The sequence below is a fragment of the Cinclus cinclus genome, chromosome 9 (genome assembly GCF_963662255.1).
Source record: "Cinclus cinclus chromosome 9, bCinCin1.1, whole genome shotgun sequence".
Lineage (NCBI taxonomy): Eukaryota > Metazoa > Chordata > Aves > Passeriformes > Cinclidae > Cinclus > Cinclus cinclus.
The window spans coordinates 25493954-25519437 of record NC_085054.1 but is presented as its reverse complement, the minus strand read 5'-3'; the positions used below and the strand labels follow the sequence as shown (position 1 = coordinate 25519437).

At 38.6% G+C, this 25484-nt stretch overlaps 1 protein-coding gene across 1 annotated transcript in view; it reads right to left on the bottom strand.

The window, feature by feature from the left end:
* The window catches only part of ARHGAP15 (Rho GTPase activating protein 15), a 320948-nt gene that overhangs the window by 80957 nt on the left and 214507 nt on the right, over positions 1-25484 (bottom strand). Inside the window, exon 11 of the mRNA XM_062498346.1 lies at positions 22851-22928. Coding sequence (XP_062354330.1) covers positions 22851-22928 — 78 coding nt within the window. The remainder of the gene's footprint in view (positions 1-22850; positions 22929-25484) is intronic.

The window sequence follows — 25484 nt, the reverse complement described above, 5'->3', positions numbered from 1 at the left end:
CTGTGTGGAAAAATGTGACTTGTTGAGAGCTACTTTCTTTGTATTGTTTAATCAGAAAAAAATATACCATAAAGAAACCTAAAAAGGTTTGCATTCCTCTTCCTGTACTAAATCAAACCAGATATTAGTAAAAGGTGCAATTTCACTGGACACATACCAAAAGGTGATAATATTCCTATTGACTGAGAACAGTGGATGGCATAAAACATATACTCCTTTTCCAGTACCTTGTTCCATGAATATTTGTATTTTCCCTCTGCAGTTCACTGTTTAAGTAGTCTGTTTACAACCAAGAAAATAAACACAAAAATATCAAATAAACAAAGGGAAGTGATCTAATTAAAGGCTAAATTTACTTACTTTGGGGGAGCAATTGCTGTCAAACTTTCTTACTCTTTCCTCATATATGTAGAAGTTAACCACCAAGGAAGAATATCTCAACCAAGCATAGATAACTTGTATTTTTGAAGGAATAAAACAATATATGTATTCTTCAGAGTTTCACACGTGCTCCTGCAGAAAAGAGGATCACAGCAAGCCCCCATCACAGCAAAGCATGCTGCTGTCAAACACCCCTGAGATGGCAATGGGGAGTGGGAGGAGAAGTGGCCACTGGGGCCAGGCTTCTGTTGAGTTGAACGTTCTGCTGGGAAAGCAAACCCTGGGAAGGTTCCTCTGTGTCAAGAGGGTTTGCAGGACACTGCTCTGGCAGGGGCTGGTTGTACAAAACATTACCTGTCTCACTCCCTGTTACTTATGCTTTGTGCTGAAGAGTGGCACGTTGATTAATTACTACTCTAAAGTGCTTATAAAGCATCGGTCCAAGGCAGGTTTACTAGGCTGCGGCCTCCTGTGATTTATTGACTAAAGGAGAAAAGCAAAGGCCATTTGTGAAGGAGCATTTTCTTCTGGATGGAGGACAAAAAAAAAAAAGTAATTTAATTACTCATCCTCTGCTCCCCCCCAGATTAAAGTGTCTAACTCTGCAGAGCAAAGCCAAAGATTTTCTTCCTCAGAAATTCATGCAAAAAGATAAAATAACAACAGAATTTTACTCTACTTCTCTTTAAAGCACACCCTGCAAATGGTAAGCAGCCCAAATCGACTGGCAAGAAAGGTCTGAAATGTTTTCTTTTGCTGATATCGGGAGCTGATCAGAGAACTTCAAAATAATTAGAGCAGAAATTCTCTAATATTTTTTGCTTTTTCAAGACTGTTGTTGGAAAGGAAGGGGAGAAAGCAAAGCACAGTCACACACATGAGGCATATCCACAGGAAGGATTCATTTGGTTCTGGTTTGTCTCTGCTGCTGCTTTGCTTTCTTTTTTTTCCACCAGTAGTAAACTGGCACTTCGGGTTTACTTTGCTTCACTTACTAAAGCCTTTTAATAGTATATAGTGCAGGAATGCGAGAGAAAAAGATTCCCATATGACAGAGATCCTTTGATATTGTTACTTCAACCAAAACTTTGAAACACAGTAGCTGGTTTTGTGTGTAGCATATGACAATTTTTCCCCGAGTCTTAAAAACTTTGATTTACTTAACTGCTGTCGCTGATATGACTCACAGAAAAGAAAGAATGAAGACTGAGAGGAATGGCTCATGTGTTAGTCTATTTGATGGCACAGGATTACATGGAAAAATAATTAGTGCAGTCTGTAAAAAGAGTCTACAAAAACTATTGGTAACAAATAAAGAAAAATAATATAGTGTCAAATACTTTCAATAATTTTATCATTGTTTCAATACAATATTATGCATATTTTCTATTATAATTTATTTCTATAGTAGCTAAAGTTACACTAAGCAGAGGAGTAAGTAAACACACAAGCTACATCTCAACAGAGTTTTACAGTGTGAGAGCACCAAATATACCCTTGGAAATTGCAAGTGGGCTTGTTAATGCTATTAGGAGAAATTAAGATTTCTCCTGGAGAGCAAAAAAGTGATTTGGGGATGCCCACCCCACTCCACTGGTGGCAGTCTGTGCAGTCCCAACTGCTCCCTGGAAATCACCCCCAAAGCAGACTGCAGGGAGCTCTGGAAGCAGCCTGGATAAGGACACCAAACAGGTGGGATCCAAATTCCCTGCCTGCCATTGTCCGGCCCTAGACATGATCCCCGCAGCCACCACGGACCCAAAATTTAAATGTGAATATCAGAGAATCACAATCCCAGAATGGAATAGGTTTGAAGAGACCTTAAAATCATCTTGTTCCAACCCCCTGCCACAGGCAGGCATACCTTCCACAAGACCAGGTTGCTCTAAACTGGGCTTGAACACTTGCAGGGATGGGCATTTGCAGGTCTAACGTGCATTGGGAGGCACTGACTCCACAAAGCTGAAGGAGGGGTGGATTTCCTCCTGAACCTGCTGAGATGCCTTGTCCTTTGCTGGTTTACTCTGCTCAGGGAAAAGGAATTGCTTCTTACACCTCTCTGTGGTGTAGTTTACCTATATGTAAAATGAAGACAGTGTTTGCCCTCAAGGGGTGTAGAGAAGCTTAATTAAGCAAGAGATTCTTAGCCTTAATCAGACTTCTCTCACTTGCTAAGTACATGGGAAATCCTTCCGTTCAGGAACAAACTTGACACCATGACAAATGAATCAGCTTCCTTACCATTTTGCCTTTGGGAATTATTTTCCTTGGGAAAAGATATTTATGAAGCTATAAAAAAATTTAAAAACTACCCAAAGCAAACAAAAAAACCTCCAAAACCAAAACACAACCACAACCCCCACCCCCCCAAATCTCCACATTTCTATTGTTGCTGATGTTTTTCCTTCATATTAAATGTTTCCTGCAATTTTATTTTATTGGGGACCCTGCCTCTGGGAATTAGGTAAGGACATGTGTTACAGATGTGGTAGGTGTGTGAGAGTTGTGAGGTGTTTGTGGGGAAGCCCTTCCTGTCCCATGCCATCCCATCCCTTGACCCCATCCCTTTCCCTCTATGGATATGATGATTTATTTAGGAGAGGAGGAACTCCATCACCATCAGTGCCAGTTGAGCTGCCTGCCCCAGGGAACTAACAATTGGTCCTGCCAGATGCTGGGCAGATTTGGTGACATCCAAAGCCTTCTGTGAAAGGACTTTAACACAGTTTGAGAAGCAAGCTCAGGAGCATTAAGGTGGCATCCAAAAGCACAGAGGATTACATCTGGTTTAAAGCCTGTGCGTTCTTTCTAAATAGAGATGCCAAAGACAGGCAAGAGCATTTAAAACAAGTCAAATCTCAGTGATTTCACTGAAATATTATCTATTTGTGGCATAAATAGATGTGAAGGCAAGTAATTCTGGAGTATCTAAATTCCACCTTCCCTCTCCCACTCACAGAATCTGCTTTAAAACAAAAATATCAAATTAATATGAGAATGATAGTTCTCACAGTATCCCCTGCCAGCCTAAGAAGGTACAGAGAATATCCTGAGAAACTCTGTTCTTAGGAAATATTAAGTCCAGTTTAGAAAGCTATTAAGGGCTCACAAAATTAAGAGAAATATCCAAAGTTTTGATATCTGACTAGAATAAAATTTGAACTCTGGCCCTCTGAGAGTAAATCAACAGTGTGCATGTGAAATATGTTTTTTCCCTCCTAAGCAAAGCACACCAGTGGGCCTGGCAGAGGCAGAAGAGGTTTCAAATATAGCACACTCCTTTTTACCAGTGGGTACTTTTGGACCCAGCTTCTTCTGCTCTGCACCCGCCTGCTGGGAGGAGATCTGAGGCTGGGGCTTGACACGAGATGAATCCGGGCCAAGTTTATTCATTTTCCAAATCGTGATCTCGGCAATGCCCTCCCATTCCCATTCCTCCTGTCACACCATTCCTCTGGAGTTTTGGCTCTTCCCCAGCCTGACCTCCCCCACCTCTCCTGGGATGCTCCCGGACACGAGCCCTGGCTCCGTGGTGGCTTCCCCAAGGAGACCTGGCTGACAGGACTGAAATACAAGCTCAGCAGAGGAATGTCCCCACTGTTTTGCTCTCCAGAAACAGCAGAGCTGGGATTATTTACAAAATCTCCTGAGTACTCCTGTGTCACTGCCTCTTCCTCCCTGGCTTCATGGAGTACCCAACGAGGCAGCGCCTTGCTGCTTTCTCACCCCCAAAAATGGTTTTCCTACACCAATGCAAAGTCCCTCCACACAGTCTGTTTCCAGGTCCAGCCTGTATTTATTCTGCCTGTGCTCCTTCACCACTGTGGTGTCCTTCCCAGTTCCCACGTAGGGTCTATTTATTCCTCGGGAATGGGATGGTTAACAAGGAGACAATTCCATTTTACAGTCTCGGGCAGTTGTTTGGGTGCTTTCAACACGTTGACGGACAAGTTGCTGCTGATGGTGCTCACTGACTGTCAAAAAAGCCCTTGCCCAGCCCGACCCACTCATTTTGGCTCTCTGGGCTGTGCATCACCATTCCCTGAATTGCACCTACACTAGCCAGAAACTGGGTCACTGAACCAATCTGGGTTAAAAGTATCCCAGATATTCTTTAATGAAGTGTCAACAACTATTCTCAGGCTGAAAAGTAACTGGAACACCTCCTAATAATCTTGCTTACATATGCAAAAAGTATGCCCTAATCTAAAATGTATTTATAATATAAAATGGAGTTCAACATTTGACCCGAGTGTATCCCACTCCGTCACAAAGACAAAGGAAATAAAAATGTGTTGCTGTAATTTCCTTGACAGCAAAAAATCCAAAACAAACAGGAAACCTCACACATATACGTCTAGGCCAATATATATGATAATGTGAAACAATGAGTTAGATTTTTCATGGCCATGTTGAAACTCATATTGCTAGTTCAAAAACTGCAGACAACAAATGTGATTCTTTTCCTTGTTATGAAAAATCTAAATAAATAAATACATCCTTAAAACTTCCTTGATTAAAACTTTTACTGAGTTTTTATAGACTTTGGAAGGGGAAGATTTTACAGCCAGGACTGTGAATGGTCATAGCAAAAATAACATAATGATGATTATTATTAGTTTCTGCTGTTGTTGGTAGTTTATTATTATTATTATTGTTATTATTATTATTATTGTTATTATTATTATTATTCTTTTGGTGGTGGTACCACCATCTGGATTATTATAACTTCAGGAATGAAAAGATGCCCTCATCATATCCATGCCCCATTGTGTCAGGCATTATAAGAGCACATTGTGAGACGGAGGAAAAAGTTTGTGATCGAGGCAGTTAATCCAGACAAAAGGTGCAGCGAGTAACGGAGCACAAAGAGAACTGACACCAGAGCCCATGAAGAGAGACAATGTTAAACCTCCAATATCCAGTTAGCACCTATTTAAACACAGATTTTTTTGTCTAGACAAATATATATGTGATAACGCATATCACATTATGCAGTTTGAAGAAAGCATACCAAGGTTAACGGAAGTATAAAAGGAAAAAAAATGGGATTTAGTTATTTGTTTTACATAGGTAAAATATATTTATCAAAACTGGGCTGATTAAAAGTGATGCAGCACAGAGAAAACATGAGATTGAACATTGCTGGTAACTAACTTCAGTCAATAGCACTGCTCAAACCACAACCCATTAAAAAAAAATAAATTCTGAGAATAACTCTTGGTAGGATGTGACCATGATTTGAGCAAGCCATGGTGCTGTACTTCCTATTGGGATATGGACAGCACATAATGAAGTTGGTGATATTCCAGCTGAGGAAGACTCTGGTTTAAAGCAGGCAGACAGTGCATTTTCTAACACAGAGAGATTTCATTCAGCTTTTACAACCAGTCATTAAGTTTCAGAGGTCAAAAAGCCTCTCATGTATTTTGCATATTTGATAATGATGAGCTATGAAACAAAAATGAATTATTTTAAATATTTTTCTTCTACTTTGATCTGTATTATAATTGTAATAGTTCTAACATTTGGCACTATATATTTCTTTTTACATTTACTTTGTTAGGTGCCTTACAAAAACTGTTTTATTGCTGAGGCTGATATAATGAATTTCTTTAAATAAAATATTTTTAGATTTGTTCCTGTTTAAATAGGCCAGATATTTCAGCCTCATTTACAGATGTGAACATGCCCAAAATATTTCAGCAGCTTAAGCCCTTTTTCCTCGTTGCATTTAAACAGTCAATTTTCGAGAGCTGCTTTTTGTCTTAAAGTTATTTAAAATCTCATCTTGTCATTGGGCTACACCACGAGTAATCTAGGGTTCAGGTTTGCACATGACACTTAATAACTTTAAATTCTAGAGCAGAAGAATTCAAAATTAAGCCTTACACTCTCTAGAAAAAAAAAATCAATGGAAAATAATTTAGTCCTGAGTGGAACTGTTACTCTAGCAAACAAGTTTTTGCTATAGTATTCAGCTCAAATTCATAAAAACAAATAGGCAAAATGACATTTAGCTGCAAGATCACATTTCTCTAAAGATAAACTGTAAGCTCTGCGCAGCCATTGCTCCCAAACGTTGTTTATCCGAGCTTTAAATTCTACTCCCAAATTTGAATAGACTGCAGAGCTAAAAGTGCTTCTGAGGAGCAATGTCAAAATATGTGCCTCCTGGGTCTAAAAACCACAAGTTATTTTAGCTTCTGCTGAGAATTGAGGGACTAAAAAAAAAAAAAAAAAAAGTGGACTACAGTAAGTAAATAAATAAATAAATAAATACATTATCTACCTTCATGACCTTTATGTTCCTGCAAACAAACAGCGTCCATCATTTGTAACTTGACTTTCCATAAAAGTAACAGTTCATAAAAATCTGTGAAACTACTACCGGGAACAAACAAATTAAACAATGACAATGTAATAAAATAAAACTGCTGTTCTACTTCTATAGCAGAAGAATTGCTTCTTCGCTGGGATTAATACATCTTGCAGAAAACAATTTTAAATAATGTGTAACATATGGATTCGGCTTTTATTATTCTTCTAAAAGAAGACAATTATATTTATGTGATAAACTGTTCAGTGTTAGTAGCATAATGTTTATATTACTGGCCACTTAAATAGTCTTTGGCATAGTTTTATAAGGAACAGAAGCCTCCAGATCTTTTGAAATCCATCTTACAAAGTAAGTCCTGTCTCTTACTTGGAATGCAATGATTTTACATAGTTTTCTTGCTGGGGAAAAAAACCGTGCTGAAGGTAATCTCATTGTTAAACTGCATGCATGATAACTTTCTGATGTTCTAGCTAAAATTCCTATAACATTTTAGGGTTTTCTAATGAAAAGTGTGACAGCCTTGAGCTGTCGGGTAAAAGGAGGGGAATATATAAAAAAAGAAAACAAACCAAAACAAAACAGCAACTTTCAATTTTAACTTTTTAAAAAGGAACAGTCACGATACACTGTTTTCTGTACTAAACCTTTTCAAGGTGTTTTCATTAATCTCCTCGCTCCTAGCAGCTAGTTTCTCTGCTCTCTGATTATGCTGGGAGATTACATTTAAGAAAAGAGTGAGTTTCGGGTAGTTTTCAAGGAGCTGCTTTTGTCCCCATTATATTCCAGATAATTTTCAAAGAGATTACACAGGAGCCATAGGAGTATTTATCTCGCTATCTCACCCAGCTCCCGAGTTGAAGCTGCATGCACTTCTAAAGGAAAAAGGAATGTGCTACCAAATAAATATTTTCTGTGGCTGCTGTGTACATAGAATTTTGTTGTAAGCAACGCTGGCAGCAGCCTCTCCGCATTGCTGGGGTTCTGCTATCCTGTGTGTCAGTCACATAGGAAGATCTCTTGGAAAAAAAATTATGCAGGGTGGATAAAAATATTTATCTGGGTTTTTCTTATAAAAAAGAAAGGGGGGGAAATAATAACAAAAACAATTTTGGGGCATGTTACTGTCCTCATTTTTCACTCCTGAAGTACCGGTTCGGTGTTTTCAATTCCCCACTTCTCCACTGCGTTGAAAAGTTGGGGTTGTTAACAAAAGATAAAGAGTGTAACCTAATGGAAGTGAAATCTGCATATTCAGTTAATTTGGGATTTATTATCCCAGTAACTAGACTTGCAACTGTTCTAAAACCGTTTTGACTGAAGACTTGAGAACAGTACGAGTGGATGGCTACCCCCACCCCCATCCTTAAAAGAAAACCTGTGCCTGCTGCTTCCAATTTAGTGCAATCATGCCTCTTACTGGCCAATACAAGATGCAGCATTAGCTGTCACATGCAAATGAGTATTCATGGGGACTTTGAAATGTGCAATAAAGAATAAAGACACACATTCTGTGAATAATTGTTTTCTTTTATAAAACTGGATCCAAAAGGGAGTGCCATTTCACCCAGAGTCTATAGCCTTTCTATGGTTACAATCTGCTGTTGAAGCCAGATATTAGGAATGAAGTGTGGATAAATGGAGGACTCCAGTTTCCCGTGCTGTCAATCTTTCACAGTATTGCATTTGCTTAACAAGAAATAATCCAACCCATGTTTGTGGCTCTTGCTATCTTGCTTTCTCTTCCAACTGAGGCTTTGAAATGCATAGGGATTTATAATAAAGTTGTCCACCTTGCATTAGCTTTTTCTTACGAAGCTCAACCTAAATTCTTCATTTTCAATGGCACAGACAAACAAAATCACACAGCAGTGTGAGTTTCACTGCAAACCTGAAATCTTTGAAAGCACTCTGATATCTCTCACCAGGATGAGAGAGAAAGAATAACTCAGATTCTTTAGGGTTCATTTACACAAAGAGTGGGGGGAAAAAAAATCCAAACCCAACAAGCTGTGTGCAGGTATGAACAGATTTGTGGAGCTGTGAACAGCCAAACTGAGTTTAGACACACACACACCTATTCACCAAGCCTGCAGCCAGAATGCCTCCTAGAGAACAAACAGCCATCAACTCATATTGATATCAAATCATGGCATGATGTGGCCTCATCTACACAGGCAAGACCCCAAATCCTTAATAAAGCAGTGGGAAGAAAGCAAGTAAGTGCCTGAACTGCAACACCTTTGCAGTGAACTTCACTGTCAGACTTGATGATTCTTGTGGGTCCCTTCCAACTCAGGTTATTCCATGATTCTATGGTAGCTGCAGGAAACACCCCAGTGAATTCAGACTTGTCCATAGGCGGATAACACTGGTTAGACAGCAGGAAGAAGGAAAGCTAAGGATAAATGCTGCCTGTACCATGGGTGGGACTGACCAATGCAGGCCAGCATGGGGGCTCACCAGAGGGAAAGGACCCCTTTGTAGGCAGCTCAGTGTCTGGGATTATGTTTAATCTGAAAACTAGAGGACTCCAGCTCCGCCACAACTTCTCAGCAGGCGGGATCTGTCCCAGCAGGAGTCCCAGGAAGGAGATCTGGGAGGAGTTGCATTTTCCTCTTCTTCTCACATTAATGATTCCTTGTTACCTTGTTTACTATGCACATTTGCTCTTCAAGGGAGATCTCTTGAAACACAGGCACACACATGCAAACCCACCACAGAAATTAATCCCTGACATTATAATTTACAATTGGTTCAATTAGTGTAAACAGAGACATACAAATGTGAGGGGGAACTGTAGGACTGTTTCACTACTGAGAATAGGATTCTCACCTACAAAGGGCTGAGCATGATGACCAAACCCATCCCTTGGCTCCGTGCTTGCCCCTGTGATCCAGTCTGACGGGAAGACATCTGGTTCTTTTTAGCTTTTGATCCATATTTTACCTCTTAAGGGAGGTGAAAAGGAGGGTGACCCTGGGGCTAGGGCAGAGGTTTGCAATAAGGAGACTTGGTTTGTATCCCCGAATCATCGCAAACTTCTGTAGCCCTGTTACTCAGCTCCTCATTTTCCTACTTACCAAACATAGCTAACAATATTTTGGTATCTCACAGAGATGTTAGCACAAGCCCTTCAACATACATATCTGCTCATATATTATCTGGATGGACTCATTTCCAAAACTGACTGCAAAATACTCACAAAATGCACACAGCTCCATGAGGCTTAGTCATGCCAAACACGATGCATGGCAACACATTCCTGCAACCACAAGAATGCAAACCAGGACCTCATGCCCATGTAAAACATACCTGAGAGTCCTCAAGGACAGGGTCCCTTTACTCTGCAGACCCAGCACAGAGGAATTTCAATTATTCATGCCTCTTTGCCCTGCTGTCTATGGCACAGGTGGCACTGCACTTGGAGAAGCATCACAGGGGAGACCCGCATTTGAAGACCTAATTTGGCTCTGCATCATCCAGAGCCCCAAATCCACATTTCAGAGGGTGGCTGCAGCCTTATCCGCAGTCTCTGTACACAGTAGGGACTTGGCAAATGGAGTTTGGTGAAATGGCACGACACACTACATAGGAGACTGACTATAAATCAGCAGATTTTGGCTCTGCTCCTGGCTCTGTCACTGATTTACCATGGAAACTTGGGCAAATCTTTTACTCTCCCTATCCTTCATTTTCCGTACCCATAATGTAAAGATAATGATGCTGCTTTGCAAGCTCTTTTGAGATCCCGAGATGTTAAGTGCTAAGTGCATTTTATTAACATTAATAGCACCCAACTGAGAGGATGTTGTACAGCACTAGCCTGGCTGTCCCCAGAAAACAGATTGGAGTGGGGAAAGTGTGCATTTGTTAAGCAGCTTAGACACTGCTCATACCCATAATACTTCCACAACATACAGGAGCAAGATCTGACCTACTAAAAAAGCAACAACAACAACAAAAAAAAAAAAATCCAAAACACCATAAAGAGAAAATTTCTAATGTGACCTGTCATCTTATTTCCAGCAGAGGAAAACTTAGGGATTTACTGGAGATTATCAGTGTTGCTGTGTGTGGTTTTTGAAGCCAGCCACAACCCCAGTGCTCACAACTTGTGGTGGAGACCACTTCCATTAGTAGGCATTAATCACCATTTTATACAGTCCAGCCCAGCCATCACTGAGCAGACACAGAGTAGATGCACTTAATTATATCCCATCACACCTTATATCTGACTCAATCTTAAAATAAGTTAAATGTACTGAATTATATCCCAGCTCTTGTATTTACAGGACCATAGCATATTACAATGTATATTCTTTAAACGCTAACAGGCTTTGTTGCCTTACGCTTCAATTTTCCATATTTCTGCTCAAATATGTATCACGACATACACAGTAGAAAGAGTCATGAAAATTTTATTATTAATGCATGTTTTTTTTCCTCTGCTGGAGATAGAACTTTGTTGTGCATGTTATAAAATGTTAAATATTAGAATTATTTAAAGTTAATAGCATGCCAAAGAAAATGACTAATAATACATTATACAATTAGATGCCTTTCACATGAGAGAATCCATTAACAAAATAAAATACATTCAAACAGAAGACTTCTGATTTGCAATTTTTAGCAAGGATTGCCCATGTGTAAAGCTAAATTATTTATTCTTTAAAAAAAATAATAAAACACTGGATACATCAGTTTGCAATTATTTGCATTATGTTTGGATGCTTTATCATGTGGCTCTGATTCAAAAATATGTATCTCTAAGTTGCTGTAGCCTCTTCATATATGCAAACCATTTAGCACAGAAAAACAAAAGTTTTCTTTCCTCAAATTCAGCTGATGATACCAGAAGCCCTTGGTATTGCCCTTTTAGCTGTTTGGGCATCTTTCTGCTATTCCCTATCCCCCCTTCAGCCCAGATGTCCTCAGAGTTTCCCAACTCCAATTTCCCCTCCCAAGTGCACCTTGTTTTCTAGACAGGATCAATTCCATTCCATTCCACCCATACAGATCTCAAGTCTGGCATCACACAGCTCCACTTAAATTTATTCAGATGCTATGTACTGGTTTCCTCATTTGAAACCCATTATCCCATCTCCTCAGCTGATGTCAACATTATCCTGGAACGAAACACTGAGCAAGCAGCTAAATTTTTCTTACAGCAAGGAACAGCTTTTAGCTCAGCAGTGATATAATCTTCTTGCCATTTTCCTCCTGGATTTTCCTTTTCCATCAATGCCCTGTCTCTAGAAAGGCACCCGACGCCAGCCAAAGGAAGTTCCTCCAAAAGCAAATAATCTCCTCCTCCTTGCATCCATCTTCACTGCTGCTATCTACTTAATTAAGTCGTTCTCAATCTTCTGTATCATAAGCACATAATGCTGGTTGATGGCAATGTGTTTTGAAATCCCTGTTTGTTTGTTTTTTAATTATCTGATTACACCAGGAAAAGGGAAAGAAAGAAAAAAAAAAAAGAAAAAGAACAATTGAAGGAAAGGAGATCTCTCTGGTGTACTATAAGAAGTACAAATCCAACAAAGCTCTCCATCTTATCCTCTTGCAAGAGACTTTTTTTAACCCCACTTTCTAACAGTTTACCTACTCCAGTCTTTATAAATCATGGGATTTAAAAGTGTGATGAAAACAACTATGGCAAATTCTGGTAACATCATTGCAAACCTGCAAAATTCAGGTTAAAGATGCCTTTTATTATCACCTTTATTTAGCTAGGGAGAGGTGAGGATTGCCATACTTAGATTCTGCTGAGGTTTATGTCAGGATTTTGGCATAACCTAACTTCAGGCTACTGTCACCCCAAAATATCTCCTATCCATATGTGTCCCAGTGTCAGCCCAGGGTGCAAGCCATGGATGAGCCAAGTCTCCCACGTTAAGTCAGCTGGTAATAGGAGGGAAAGTGTGCAAAAAGGGACACAGAAAAGGAATATAAACTAGCAGAATTGGACACTGGCTCTGAAGAAGAAGGGGAAAAATACTATAAAATATTTCTTCCATTATATTCAACTCTCCATACCCTGACTATTTCAAAATTTGCCTATGCCATGTTGTACAAATAATAATAGTAATTACACAAAGAAGAGACAATGCGTTGAAATTAGAGCCATGGATTCATACGATGATTTCAAAAGGCATCACTCTCCCAACTCACCCCGAGGTGTTTGTCCATGTGAAGGGCTTTGATTAGGCTCGGATTGTTACAGTAGAGTTGGGAAATGGGACCTTTGATCTCGAGAGATCTGAACAATCCCTGTTACTTGTACTGACAACAGGCGTGGTACAGGCTGAATGGTGTTAACATTCGGATGAGAACTGAAAACCCAAGTGAGAGCTGTGCTACATTCTCACTTTTAAGACTCTGGTATCATGCATAACTTTGAAATTAAAATACAGTGTGACTACCTCTCCAAGTGTTTAGATAAATATGTTTAGTAATTCCCAAAATAATAAATCTAATGTGCACATCTTTAGTCTGCAAAGACGTGGAAGAGAAGGTGAAAGCAATGTCTTTTTCTTTATATTTTCATGTATGGTGTGTGTTAGTTCAGGACAATAGTTTGTGACTTTATATCACTATTTCTTAAAGCTCCTTCCTTTGAAAAGGCTTTCCCATCAAATATGTACATAATATTATTGTGCACTTATATATGATGGGTTTTTAACTTTTTTATGTGAAAAAACCAACGGTGTAATCAAGAGCAATTAATAATTTCTCTAAATACAGGTATCTAATGCTTCTTAAATGTTTAAGACATCTCACCCAGCTTCTAGCACTCAATCTCCAAGGACTCTCCTGTAGACCCAACAGCCTTCTGAGAGTCACTCTGACACTCAGCATCCTCTCAAGTGGCACTAAATAACAGTGATTAAGTAACTGAATCAACACCAAAATGTCCCAAGTATGTATTAAGGAAAGATGCTTTCCAGGACTCTGATAGTTTGCTCATGCAAGAAATTCCACTGAATTTTTGAGCAATAACACAAAAAAAACCCCAAACAAACAAACAAAAAAACAAACAACAACAACAAAAAAGACAGGAGTATTCCATTCTAATTCCGTAAAAAAGGATGCTATGAGAGACTTGAAAATTTCTTAAGAACAGTGTTATATTTTCAGTAGTAATGCAATTCTAGGAAATATGTAAACACAAATGAGACAGTCTATATAAGAACACAGGTTTCCTCATAAAAGTTCCCAATTTTCAGTGAACTTATACTTTAGATTTTATCATTTTCCTTTTTTTTTTCTTCACAGAGTTTTTACATTTGAGTGTTTTCAATTTTAGACCCCACAACTCTCAACCAATGGAGTTCTACACTTAAGTGCATTATCGAAGTCTCCTCCAACCAAAAAAATCATTTGTTACTCACAGCATCTCCCCTGCCACAGGATTTATAGTTTCCCCAGTTCTCAACACACAGAACACCACAAACACCATGATAAAGCCAAATTCCCTGGTGCAACAACTTCCCATCCCATGCCACCCTGCAAAATATTAGGCAGTGTATATCCATTTATAGCATCACCCTTTTTTGTTGCAGGCTCACTGCACGCTCACGTTTGTCAGCTACTTTTGCACACAAACCATGGAATTACAGATATTTACCACAAGGGAGGAAACCACCCCAAATATTAGGCCACACCACGTATCTTGTAAGACATTGATCATGATCAATTATAAGTAGCAGCTCTGCAGATTAGTTCTCTGGAGTGTCCATCTCCTCAAAGCACAAATATGCCATGCAAAATACCTTTGATGCTTGGGTCATTTTGTCTACTAGTGAGCCTGGCAATGCCCACATTCAGGGAATGATCCCATCATCCTAAAATCACAGGTAGAAAGCTTTTCCTGTTAAAACTTTTGCCAAATGACTCAATAATTTATTTCCTTTCCTTGCTCTTTTTTTTTTGGAGTTCTGCAGAATGGCATTTCCTGCAGTGTTACTATCAGAACAACAAACCCAAACAAAGAGTCACCCATGACAACGATGAGCATCCCCCAAAAAAAGGCAGCATGCAAACCTCCAGTCCTTCTCAGCAACTAAATAACACTCCTTGAGGGGTTATCAAGAAGCTCTTCAACTTCTCGAAGTGTTACTAAGCAAGACGCTATTGTAACGCAAATAGTGCTGCGGGTAGAAAAGGAATAAAAGGCATGTTTTAAATGCTTCATCATACAATACATGCCATAAAATCCATGGTATGTTTGTGGCTGACCGCACTAACCCAGCCTGCTGCCTCTTCTGCTCTATTCCACTGGCTTGTTCAGCACATGAAAAGGAAAACATGACAATACCACTCCTAAGAGAAATTTTACAGAGCTGCAGATTGGGCAAGTAAGACTTAGAAATCTGAATATTTTTCTGTCTTCTTTTTTTCTTCCCACTAAACACAAAATAGTTCTATTAGAAATACATTAAAACTCAAACTCTATCCATTTTTATTATATAATGTACATTATTTGCAAAATAATTCAAAGCATTCATTGCAAAAATTAGTATTTCCATTAGATTTTTGTACCAAATTTATATTTACAAGTAATTTTTAGAAGTACTCTAATTTCCCCCCTTCCCTTCTGGAAAGAGAAGGGGAAGATGTAGAAAATATACTTTCCTTAGAATGATAGTAATCAATTTTCTGTATCTTAAAACAGACAGAAAGAGAGAAAAAAAGAAGAACCCACATGGGTAACATGCACATATTAATTGATTCACTAAGTACTGTGGGCTCAATTAAAGTATTCTGTTGTCAGAGTTATAAAGCTTGGGAAAAAAAATTAAAAATTGAATTCTTGGCTACAGCTTGGCATATGCAGGTCTTAACCCAGAAGCAAGCTGTTTTATAATTATTTTTGAAAATTGCTTCAGTCCATTTTATTTTCTGTGCTTGCCTGGGAAGTGTGAAAAAGAAAGAAAAAACTATTTTTGACTCAAGTCTTTCAAGACATTTTGGTTCTCAGCTAGCAAGTAACCCAGTTTGAGCCTGATATTTCCATCGTGAACTTTGGATCACTCTTACTGGTGTCTCAGTGGGCCTGGTCACATGAAGAGCTGCTGGCAGACGTGAGGAAGACTTTGCTGCCTGTGCTGTGCTTGATCACACCAGGAACATCTCCAAGGTTGGAGGGTGGCTTTAAGGTTTGACCCCCACCAAAAAAAAATTATGTGTCTTTAGGGATACTCATACATGCCTGAAAAATGTAATCAATGACCTAAAACATCTAAAAATGTATGAGATAGCCAGATATAAAGGGAAATCTCATCAAGGTATGCACACAAGAAATTAGGAGCCCACAAACAAAGAGGAAAGTGACTGCAAGAGAGAACCATTCCTCTTTTTTCCTCCCCTTTTATCCAGTGATTCTTGTTGCAATTTTAAAATAAAGCCCATGACAACCTTCTTGGCCCTCCATGCTTAGCTGCTCTCTCTGGGAGTTGACAGCTGAGAGAGGACCTGCTCTCCTGAGCCCATGGAGCCTTTGTTGGAGGGAAGATCAGAGCCCCTGCCTGCCTTTGAAATGGATATATTGGGGTCAATGGAAAGATATGGGTATTTTTTGAATGGGAAGTTTGTTGGTCTGGGGCAGGACTTTTTGTTATTGCTGATTTGGGTGGGGTTTTTTATTTTCTTGTTTAATGTTTTCTTGCCCCCCCTCCCCCTTCCCCCCCCCCCCCCCCCTTATTTTAAAGAGATAAAACTGTGAAAAGAAGACACATCTCTTTCTTTTCTTTACCCAGATCCCTCCTCCCTCTTTCCTCCCCTTCCTTTTTTCCCCTCTCCTAAATGCCTCCTTCACAACCACCCAGCCCATTTGTGTTGACCTGGAGGCTCTGTTTCAAAGGCAGCTCCAGCCTTGTGTCAGCTCCACGGGCTGTGCCTGCTGAGGCAGAGCCAGCCAGGAAACCACTCTGGTTCCTGATAGCCCAGCTCACACAGACATATGGTCCCAGCAAGCTCATAGAATCAGCAGAACTAACTAACTAAATAAATAAATAAATAAATAAATCCGAGTATTTGTTCCTCTTCTCTCCCAGTTCATTGATAAAGAACATGTCAGTTAGGTTGAAGAATCCTGCTGGTTAAAGGTATCATCCTTAGCTGCTCATATGGTCCGGGCTCTTACTTGTCAATTAGATTTATCCGAGTCATTTTAGAACAATAAATATAAGTGCAGATGGATTATAAACATATTGAAGATTACTGTTTCTGACGGCTGTTGTTTATTAAATCAAAAATTACACCGAAGCAAAGATTTCGTTGATATTTCAAATGGATAGGAGAAGTAAATTGGAATTAGATATTTCTTAGGAAAGAAAGCAAAACAAAATAAAAAAAAAAAAAGCAAAACCCCAAATCCAACAAAATACCACACCACAACCTCCAAAAAAGCCAACGGGTAATAAAAAAGCAGTGATTTTACCTAAAATGCCACCTATGAACAACCTCTAGAGAAGGGATATAGCACCTATAAAATCAAAACACTAGGTATGTTGAAATCCATAAAATTTCTAATTACTGCTTCAGAATTTATTGTGCACATATGGAAAATAATACTTGTAAAAGAGAAAGGGGTTTGTGCCTGGTGCTGTCAATACTGTGAAGGATGGGGTGATTATAAAGCAAATTAACAATACTTTTAAATGTGCATTCACTTATCTTTCCAATTAAATCCTTGTTAAACAACTGCACAGACAGTAATGGTGCTTCTGCAAAGCACTGATCAAGACAGTTTTATTGTAATTTTTACTCTGTAACAATTAATCAAGTAGGCATTTTCTTTATTATTAAATTATTTAGATAATAAATATTCACAATCAGTTCATGCATTTCTGGTTCAAACTTTACTCTTAATTTTTCCCCTAAACTGAATCATATCTTATTGTACTCTCATAGAAGAAACAACTGAAATATTTTAATTCCTTTTTTTGCTCAAATACTTTTTTAGTTACAGCGAGGTAACAGAAGGATGATATTAAATTCACTTTTGTTCCCCGTCAAAGCAGGAGTATTTTGATATTTTTGGCTGTCCTTTTCCATGTTCCACAAGAAATGCACCTCTCTCTAATAACATAATATTTAGCCTCTGTAAAAATTCCCATATTTGCCCCTGCTTTGGTACCTAAGTAGAGTAACAGATCTGATCTATAAAAACACAGTCATTGACCTTTGGATGGTCTGTGGTGCCTTGCAGTTGACACACAAGGTATTCCTAATGAAATAATGGTATGCAAAGGTCATCTGCACAGCAAACACCCAGAATTTTGCAAACAAAGCTTAGGATATAAAGACAATTAGGAACTCTCTTGTATTATGCATAAGCCCACACTTGCTGAATGAACCAATAAGTACTGAAATCTGTATTTCCATGGTTAGTTTCCCTGAACGTGTATACATTGGGATAGAATCCTAGTGTTTCAGCAATATGTTATGAACTCTTTAAAGCTCTTTTTTTTTTCCCCAGTTAATTTAGTACTCATGAAAATTGCTTGATTGACAGCCATAGAAAGTGAATGCCTTTCCAGCTACTGAACAGATTAACGCAGGACACATAAAGAAGGAAGTTTCTAGTTCCTCACCCAGGTATCCCTGGTCTTCAGCACGGAGTTAATTGAGGATTGATTGGAGAGGTGCGTGGAAGCAGGACAAGGAACCTGGCTTAGTACAAAGAAGGTCCTCACCCTGTTCATCAATGTGTGTCACACACCCCATACACAGGGCCGGGTCAGATGGGGTTTGGAGCAACCAGGCCTGGTGAAAAGAGTCCCTCCCTGTGGCAGGGTGTTGGAAAGAGATGAGCTCTGAGGTCTCTTCCAACCAAAACCATTCTGGGATTCTATAATCAGCACTGCCTTCAACCAAAGCAGAGAAAAATTTACTTTTACTTACAAACTCTGATGGATGAAAAATCTTCCCTTTTTTTTGTTTTTCTTTTTCAGGCACTTTTTTCTCCATTCCTACCTGTTTTGCTGCTGCAAAGCGTTTCCCCCTATCCTCAGGTTCCTGTAGAGGTGGCTTCATGAATCTGAGCAGCCCCACCTGGGGCCCATGTCAGACCCTCCTGGGGGGGGTTGGCCACAACAAGGGATCTTTTCAGTAGTACCTCATACCCTGGGAGTGCCAGCACACCTTACATGGCTTAACAGACCCATAAACGTTATTTTATCACTTTTTCTACAGGTGTGAATTAAAATATCCTTGTAAACATGTGTAAAGAATTTAACTTACTAGACCTTGTGTAAAATCAGCAGAATCCTCCAAGTACCTTATCTGTTTCTGTTTGGACTTTTTTTGGTTGTTTTGCTATTGTTTTAGTTTTGTTTTGTTTTGTTTTCTTTAACATTTCAACTCTTAGACTTGACCAATAATATGGAAATCATAAGAAGAATAGGTATCTCTGTCTAATGTCTGCAGTTATTATAGAAGTCATTACCGTAGGTGCTCAGCCAAAAATGTTGACTGCTTGGAGGTTTAGTTTCTAAACCCCAAATTTTTCAGTGCTTATACACTAAGAAAAGTACGAATTTCCTGATGTCAGTTTGGTACAAGCAGCTTCTACTGCCTTGATTCAGTGATATGAAAAATGATGACTTAGAGTTTCAAAAGTGCTGAGAGATGTTATAGCCCAGTCTTCTTATGATCAACTGATCTTTTCAGCTCTTAATGGGAAAATAAATCATAGATAAAAGATAATCCTGTTGCACAGAAGCAAAAAAGGTGTGATATCAATAGACTTTTATAGGAAAAAGAAAACTCAGTGAGAGGGATAAAGTAAATAAGGTAGTTTGTTCTGCTGCTGCTTGAGCTGGCAAGGCCAAAACCCTCTTCAGGAGCTGCCTACCTCAAGAAATGAGAAAAAAACACACGAAGTATATTCAGAGAATTTTAAAAGATACCAGGTTTGTTTGGTTTTTTTCCAATTACAAACCCCCTTTAATAGCCAAAAATATGGAATTTCAAGGATCTTTGTATATTTTTACTCTTCTTATTTCTTCTTTAATGATAAAGCTGTCAACTGTTAGTTTCTTTTCCTTTCGTATTCACCAGTTCTCTCATTTAATTTTTGATGCTGCAGATGACATTAACAGTATAGGAAAAGGAGCCAAATAAAGCTTTGCTATATTCTAATTAATGATTATTCTAATAAAAGATACTTCGGTATGGCAGCCAGCCTAGAGTGCCTCCTATGATCTTCAGTGTGATACATATTATTTATATCCTCTAAATGTAGGTGTAACAATGGTAAAGCAAGCAGGAAGAAAGAGCCCAATGAGTATTTGGCCTGTAGAAGAACTGATTGCAGTCAATCTCTGCAATGCAAATAGGCTTTGTCAGAACATTTGTTTGCATTTATAATTAAATTAAACTTCAACTAAAAAAAAATAAAGAAGTCACTATAGCAAAATCATATGCATAAATACTCCTTTCCCACTGCTAATTACCAAAAAATGAAGGTACAGGGATTGACCTGAGGAGGTCACAATAATTACTGAGGGATGGGAATGTGTGGACAGTGAGTTATTAACCATCATCCCACTGCAGAGCTTCAAGAGAATGGGAAAAAAGAAGGTTGGGAGCTCACAGAAGTTTTCCTGGTAACTCTTTTCCCTCATGAAGCCATCTGAAACTGCTACTGACCTCAGTACCTAATTGACAGGGAGCACCAGGCTATGGGACACATGGGGTGGAGAATGTTCTCCCAAGCACAGCATAAATAAATCCTCTTTCCCTCATCTCCCCACAGCATTTTCCAGCTACACCCTGACTCAGTGAGCTCTTTCCTGCCTGCAGGTTCCTACTTAGCACAGAAAAAGGATCTTATTTACACTATTGGAACAGCGACTGGCTATCCTTGGTGTCTATGTCCCTTCTAGAATGTTATGATTAAAAATTGCTGGATTATTCTTTGGGAGATACAATGCTCAGGTCTTCCACTTCCCTCACTTGGCTTTGGGGACTGCTAAGGCATTAGGATTTACCTAAAAAGGCATTTCTGCATGCATTTACCTGACGAAAAACCTAAGTACAGACCTAAGATTTTTTATAGATAGGATTTTAAAGGATGTGTAAAGGGAGTTTGGATAGATATTATTACTGTCCATCAAAAAATCCACTCCATTGTGACATAAAATGCATGAATGCCCTCATTTTATCAATAAAGACTAACATAAGCAACAGTGATTATCATAACTGATAAGATGATGACATAGTTCTCTTAAGGCAATAGTTTTCTTTGAATTTCCTTTGGTCACTCAATAGGCAGATTTTTTTGCACATGCATTAAGTAACCAGTGCCAGAGTAGCTTTACTGTACTCTTAACTCTACTGATATATTTCCATTTTTCATAGTAGTATAAACCAGAAGAAAAAGGTGTCTGGTCCCTCTCTGCTGCAAAAAGCCAGCTTAGAATTCTGTCTAGCTTTACAGTATCAGCCCATCTGTTTTAGGTGAAAACTTGAGCAGTAAAGTTAACCTCAAGTATTTTAACCTTTGGATGCCACGAGATATGATAGACAGGACCATTATTTTTATGGCACAGTATTTTCCTGAGCAAAGAGCTCAGGCAGTGAAGAAGGATAGAAAATCCCATTTTTGCCTCTGTGTCTCCACACAAAATACAGCTTACAGTCATGTGAAAGCCAAGGCAGGCTTCAATATTGACACACAAATACCCAACAACTATAAATTTAAGAGAACCTAAGTAATGAATCAAAACTGCCAGGCCAATTGGTAAATGGTGATTTATTCAGTCTCGTTGAATTTACTGGCAAAAATACTGATTCCTCATAAACCAGAGTTCACCCTCTAGTTTCAGCTGAAGACAAGACTGATCTGGAATAGCTGAGGAGTTGGCAAACACCTACTGATCCCCTGAAACTTTCCCCAGAGATGTAAATGGAGGCTTGAAGGTGGGGATATTTTTACATCTCTCCTATCTCTCAATTTCATGAGAATGTTTGAGTCAAAAGTCTTAGTTTATGTATAGTACAAAGCTAATTGCGGAAGTTGCTCTCCAGCAGCTATCACCCTCTCACAGAATACACAATATTTAGCAGTTGTGGTGATAGTCTCCAGGTAACTTATAAAAAGATCACCAAAAGTAGGACAAAATGTTGAAGCTTCACATTTATACTCAATTCATGCAAAATTGTCTAAGGTCTAAAATGCAATTTAAGATTTGGTATTTTTCCTAATTTCTGAGAAACTTGATTTCATTTTCTTGTTAAGCAGTGTCATGCAATTCTCTATCATTTATGACATTTGCTAAGCTTTTAAATGTGGAGAGAGTTAGTCTTTGGTAAGAGTAGTAAACCATTTGGAGAGAAATGTATTTGTCTTTCATCCTTATTAGTTCCCAATATCTGCTTCCACACATGCAACATGATCTATTGATCAATATTAGATTTCTTTAGGCCAAATCAGTGAAAAGTGTGCTGCTGTATTTGTGGAAATATGTTCATTATACACGGAATCTGTGAAAATATGTTCAGTAAATATATACAGGGTGGCTCTAATTCCGGTTAGCAGGTCCCCAAAATATTCATCTTTCCTCCTTCATTTTCTGGGGTTAAATCTTTGTGTTTTCAAAATCAGTGGTAAATCTTCCACTGATTTTGGCAGAGCCAGTACTCCACTTTTAGTATCTCTTTTTAAGTTCTTTTCAGCACCTTTTTCTCTTTCGCTGGTTTCCTTTGGATCTCTGCTCTACTTTTGGTTTTGTTTAACTTTCAACATCCAAACAATCTGCTATTTTTCTTTTTAATCTTTTTCTTTCCCCCTCACTTTGATTCCTTGGTTTCTACATATGCTTTGCTTTTTGCCACCTTATTTCACATCTCCATTTCCTCCCACATTTTTAGATTTGTTTGTTGTTTGTTTCTCATCTCAAGTTTAACTACTATTTTCCTCTGCTTACTCTGCTCTTTTTCCTCTCTCCTAGCTGACATTTCCCTCCGTGCAATATCTTTCTACCTTCCTTTTTTTACTCTCTTTTCCAAAACAAGGCTCATCATTCCATGCCACTAATGTATAGCAGATTCTGAAATACTGTCATCTGAGACAGTTAAGTACTAAACAAAACATTACCAGGGTGGAGGAATCACTTACCCTGATTGACAACAAATCGTAACTTCTGTATTGTTGCCAGATTGCCGCTAACTCTGTATATTCCATCAACATCTAGACCTGAAAAAGATACACATATTTCATTTTAGATCATAGAATTATTTTTCTTTGTATGTCTGTCAGGAAGGCAGAAGCACCCTCACAAGCATGAAGAAGAGCAGCGCAGCGAGTGACTGAAAAATAATCCACCTGACAACAACTGAAGTGCCTCCTCACTGATTAAAGCAACAATGAAAAATAAAAGTGGGAGATTAACTTAAGTGAATACAAAACACCTAGCTATCATTATCTTGTAATTCTGTCAGCAGAATACTGCTCTGCAAGGGGCTTTGAGTGTGACAGGAAAGCGAGGGGTAATTGGCTCTCGTGCTCACTGGGAAGGGCTGCTTGGGGCAGGCACGATGCCGTGCCAGCCCTGCTTGAACGTGGGATGTTTGTATTAATAGTGCCAGGGAAACTTCTCTGTCTGGGCTCTGGGCTTTTCAGACACGAATTTCTGAGGCTGTGACCTTTCTGAAAATAAAGCACTGAGGTGCCCACCCGGAAATCATGTCCTGTGTGAGACTCCACACAACTACCATTTCTCTACTATGTTCTTCATAGTGGCTCAGACAGGTTTGAGGATGAAATTAAATATACCAAGTAGCATATACCCTGGAGTACATTTCTTCATTGATATAGGCCATTCTTTTCAAGGACAACCCGACAGTCTTGTTTCTCCCTGCATATCTACTCAGGGTTTATCTTCTAGGCGAAACTAGATGTCATACTCCCTTTTGTGACATATTATCTCCTACAGCAAGCTCTGCTGACATGAATGTTTAAAATAGCACTTCCAGCCCCTGTTGCATAGCTGTAGCATTTCAAAGCACATGGGAACTGCTCTCCTTTCCGGAAGAATTCGCTACAGTGCAGAACTGACCCAATCTGAGAGCTTGAAAATCAAATCCACTAAAGCATACATTGTCATTTCACACTTAAAACTTGCAAGTACACAAGAAGCCAAGAGAAGCTACACAAACCAGGTTTTTTAAAGGCTATTTATCCCTTGGAACACAAGTTTTAATTAGGTTTTGGCAAGCAGCTTCAGAGAAAGCCTTTCTCTTGGAAAATGCTAATTTGTCAAACCCAAAAATTTTCAGGAAACACTCCCTGACAATGTATCTAGGGGGAATAGTTTTCCAATTTGAAGTGGGGGGAAAAGGAAATATGAAGTTATAGGTAAAAGTAAAAACAAGTGGGAAAGCCCAGAAGCCCAGTTGTGATAACAGTTGAAGAAGAAGAAGCTGAGGCTCAAGTCTTTAGTGACTCTTGTACCATGCCTTGGCACACGAGTGCCATAGCCAGTGGACTCAAGTGTTTGGATGAATTTCTCACTGATCTAGAAATATTTGAAAATACTTTTCCTTTTGATGCAAACTGACACCAGATAAAATCTTTTGTGTGTTTGCATGTTTATTTTGTCTCTTTACAAAATACATTTCTCGTTTTGTGTCTATGCTGCCAGGAACATCCTGATTTGGTTTGCATTAAAAATTATTTTTAAAATTAATTATAATTTTTTTATTATTGATAATAATTCTGTGGTTGTGTGTTTTATTAGATAGTTTTCTACCCTGCACCTGTAGGTGTCCTGCAACATAATACTGAGAGTGATGATTCATTTCAGGAAGATCTCCCCTCTGGTTACAGAGGGATAAAGAAAAAGTTTATTTGAGAGAAATCAAAAAGGATTTAGTAATCAAGAAATCTTGGAAATTATCCATCTGCTGGACGTATAACATATGAGCAAATGGAAATTACTAAAATGTTTAAGTATTGCAATTCTAACCTAAATCTGAAGAGTCTAATTCTGTTTCAGAGAGGGGAGAGAGAAAGACTAATTCCCAGCATAGGACCGTGGGACTCCTGTGGTAGAGGAACAAGAATTGCATCATGCAAATTGAAGTCTAAAACAGAAATTAAAAAAGAAAAATAAATCAAACTAACAAACAGGCAAGCCACCAGACAGAATGTTAACTTTTGTTTGGATCTAACTCAGTTCAGTTCTTAACCTCATTGGTTATGTGGAAGTGAAAACAATCCATGTCACTTTGGGTGAAAAAGTCTCACATTAAGAGCATCAATTTGGAACCTGCATAAGAGACCCAGATCAAGTGAAAATGAACAAGCTGTGTTGTAAATTGGTAGCTATTACATCTTGCAACATGATCTGGAATACACAAGTGCATTATCATTGATAATAAATAAATTTTGGTCCAGTAATAAGGTTTGATTAGCATTTCATTTGGGCACTATACAATATGGCAGAGAAAAAAAATAGAAAAAAATCAAGCTGATTATAACATGCACGTGCCATCAACTTTCTGCTCCAATAACTTTGAAAGTTAAGCCAAACCAAACCAATGCAAATTGGTGGATTTGGACATCCTTTTCATTACCACATTATCTTAGCTGGATTGTTAACAACTTATTTTGGAAATCCAATTAGGCACAAAGGAGAAAGGCAGAGAAAGACAGAGAAAAAAAAGTATATTTCATAGTTCTTATATCCTGCGTCTATGAACAATTTTCAAAGCAAATTCAGTTTTAAGGGCACCTCTATCAAGAATAAAT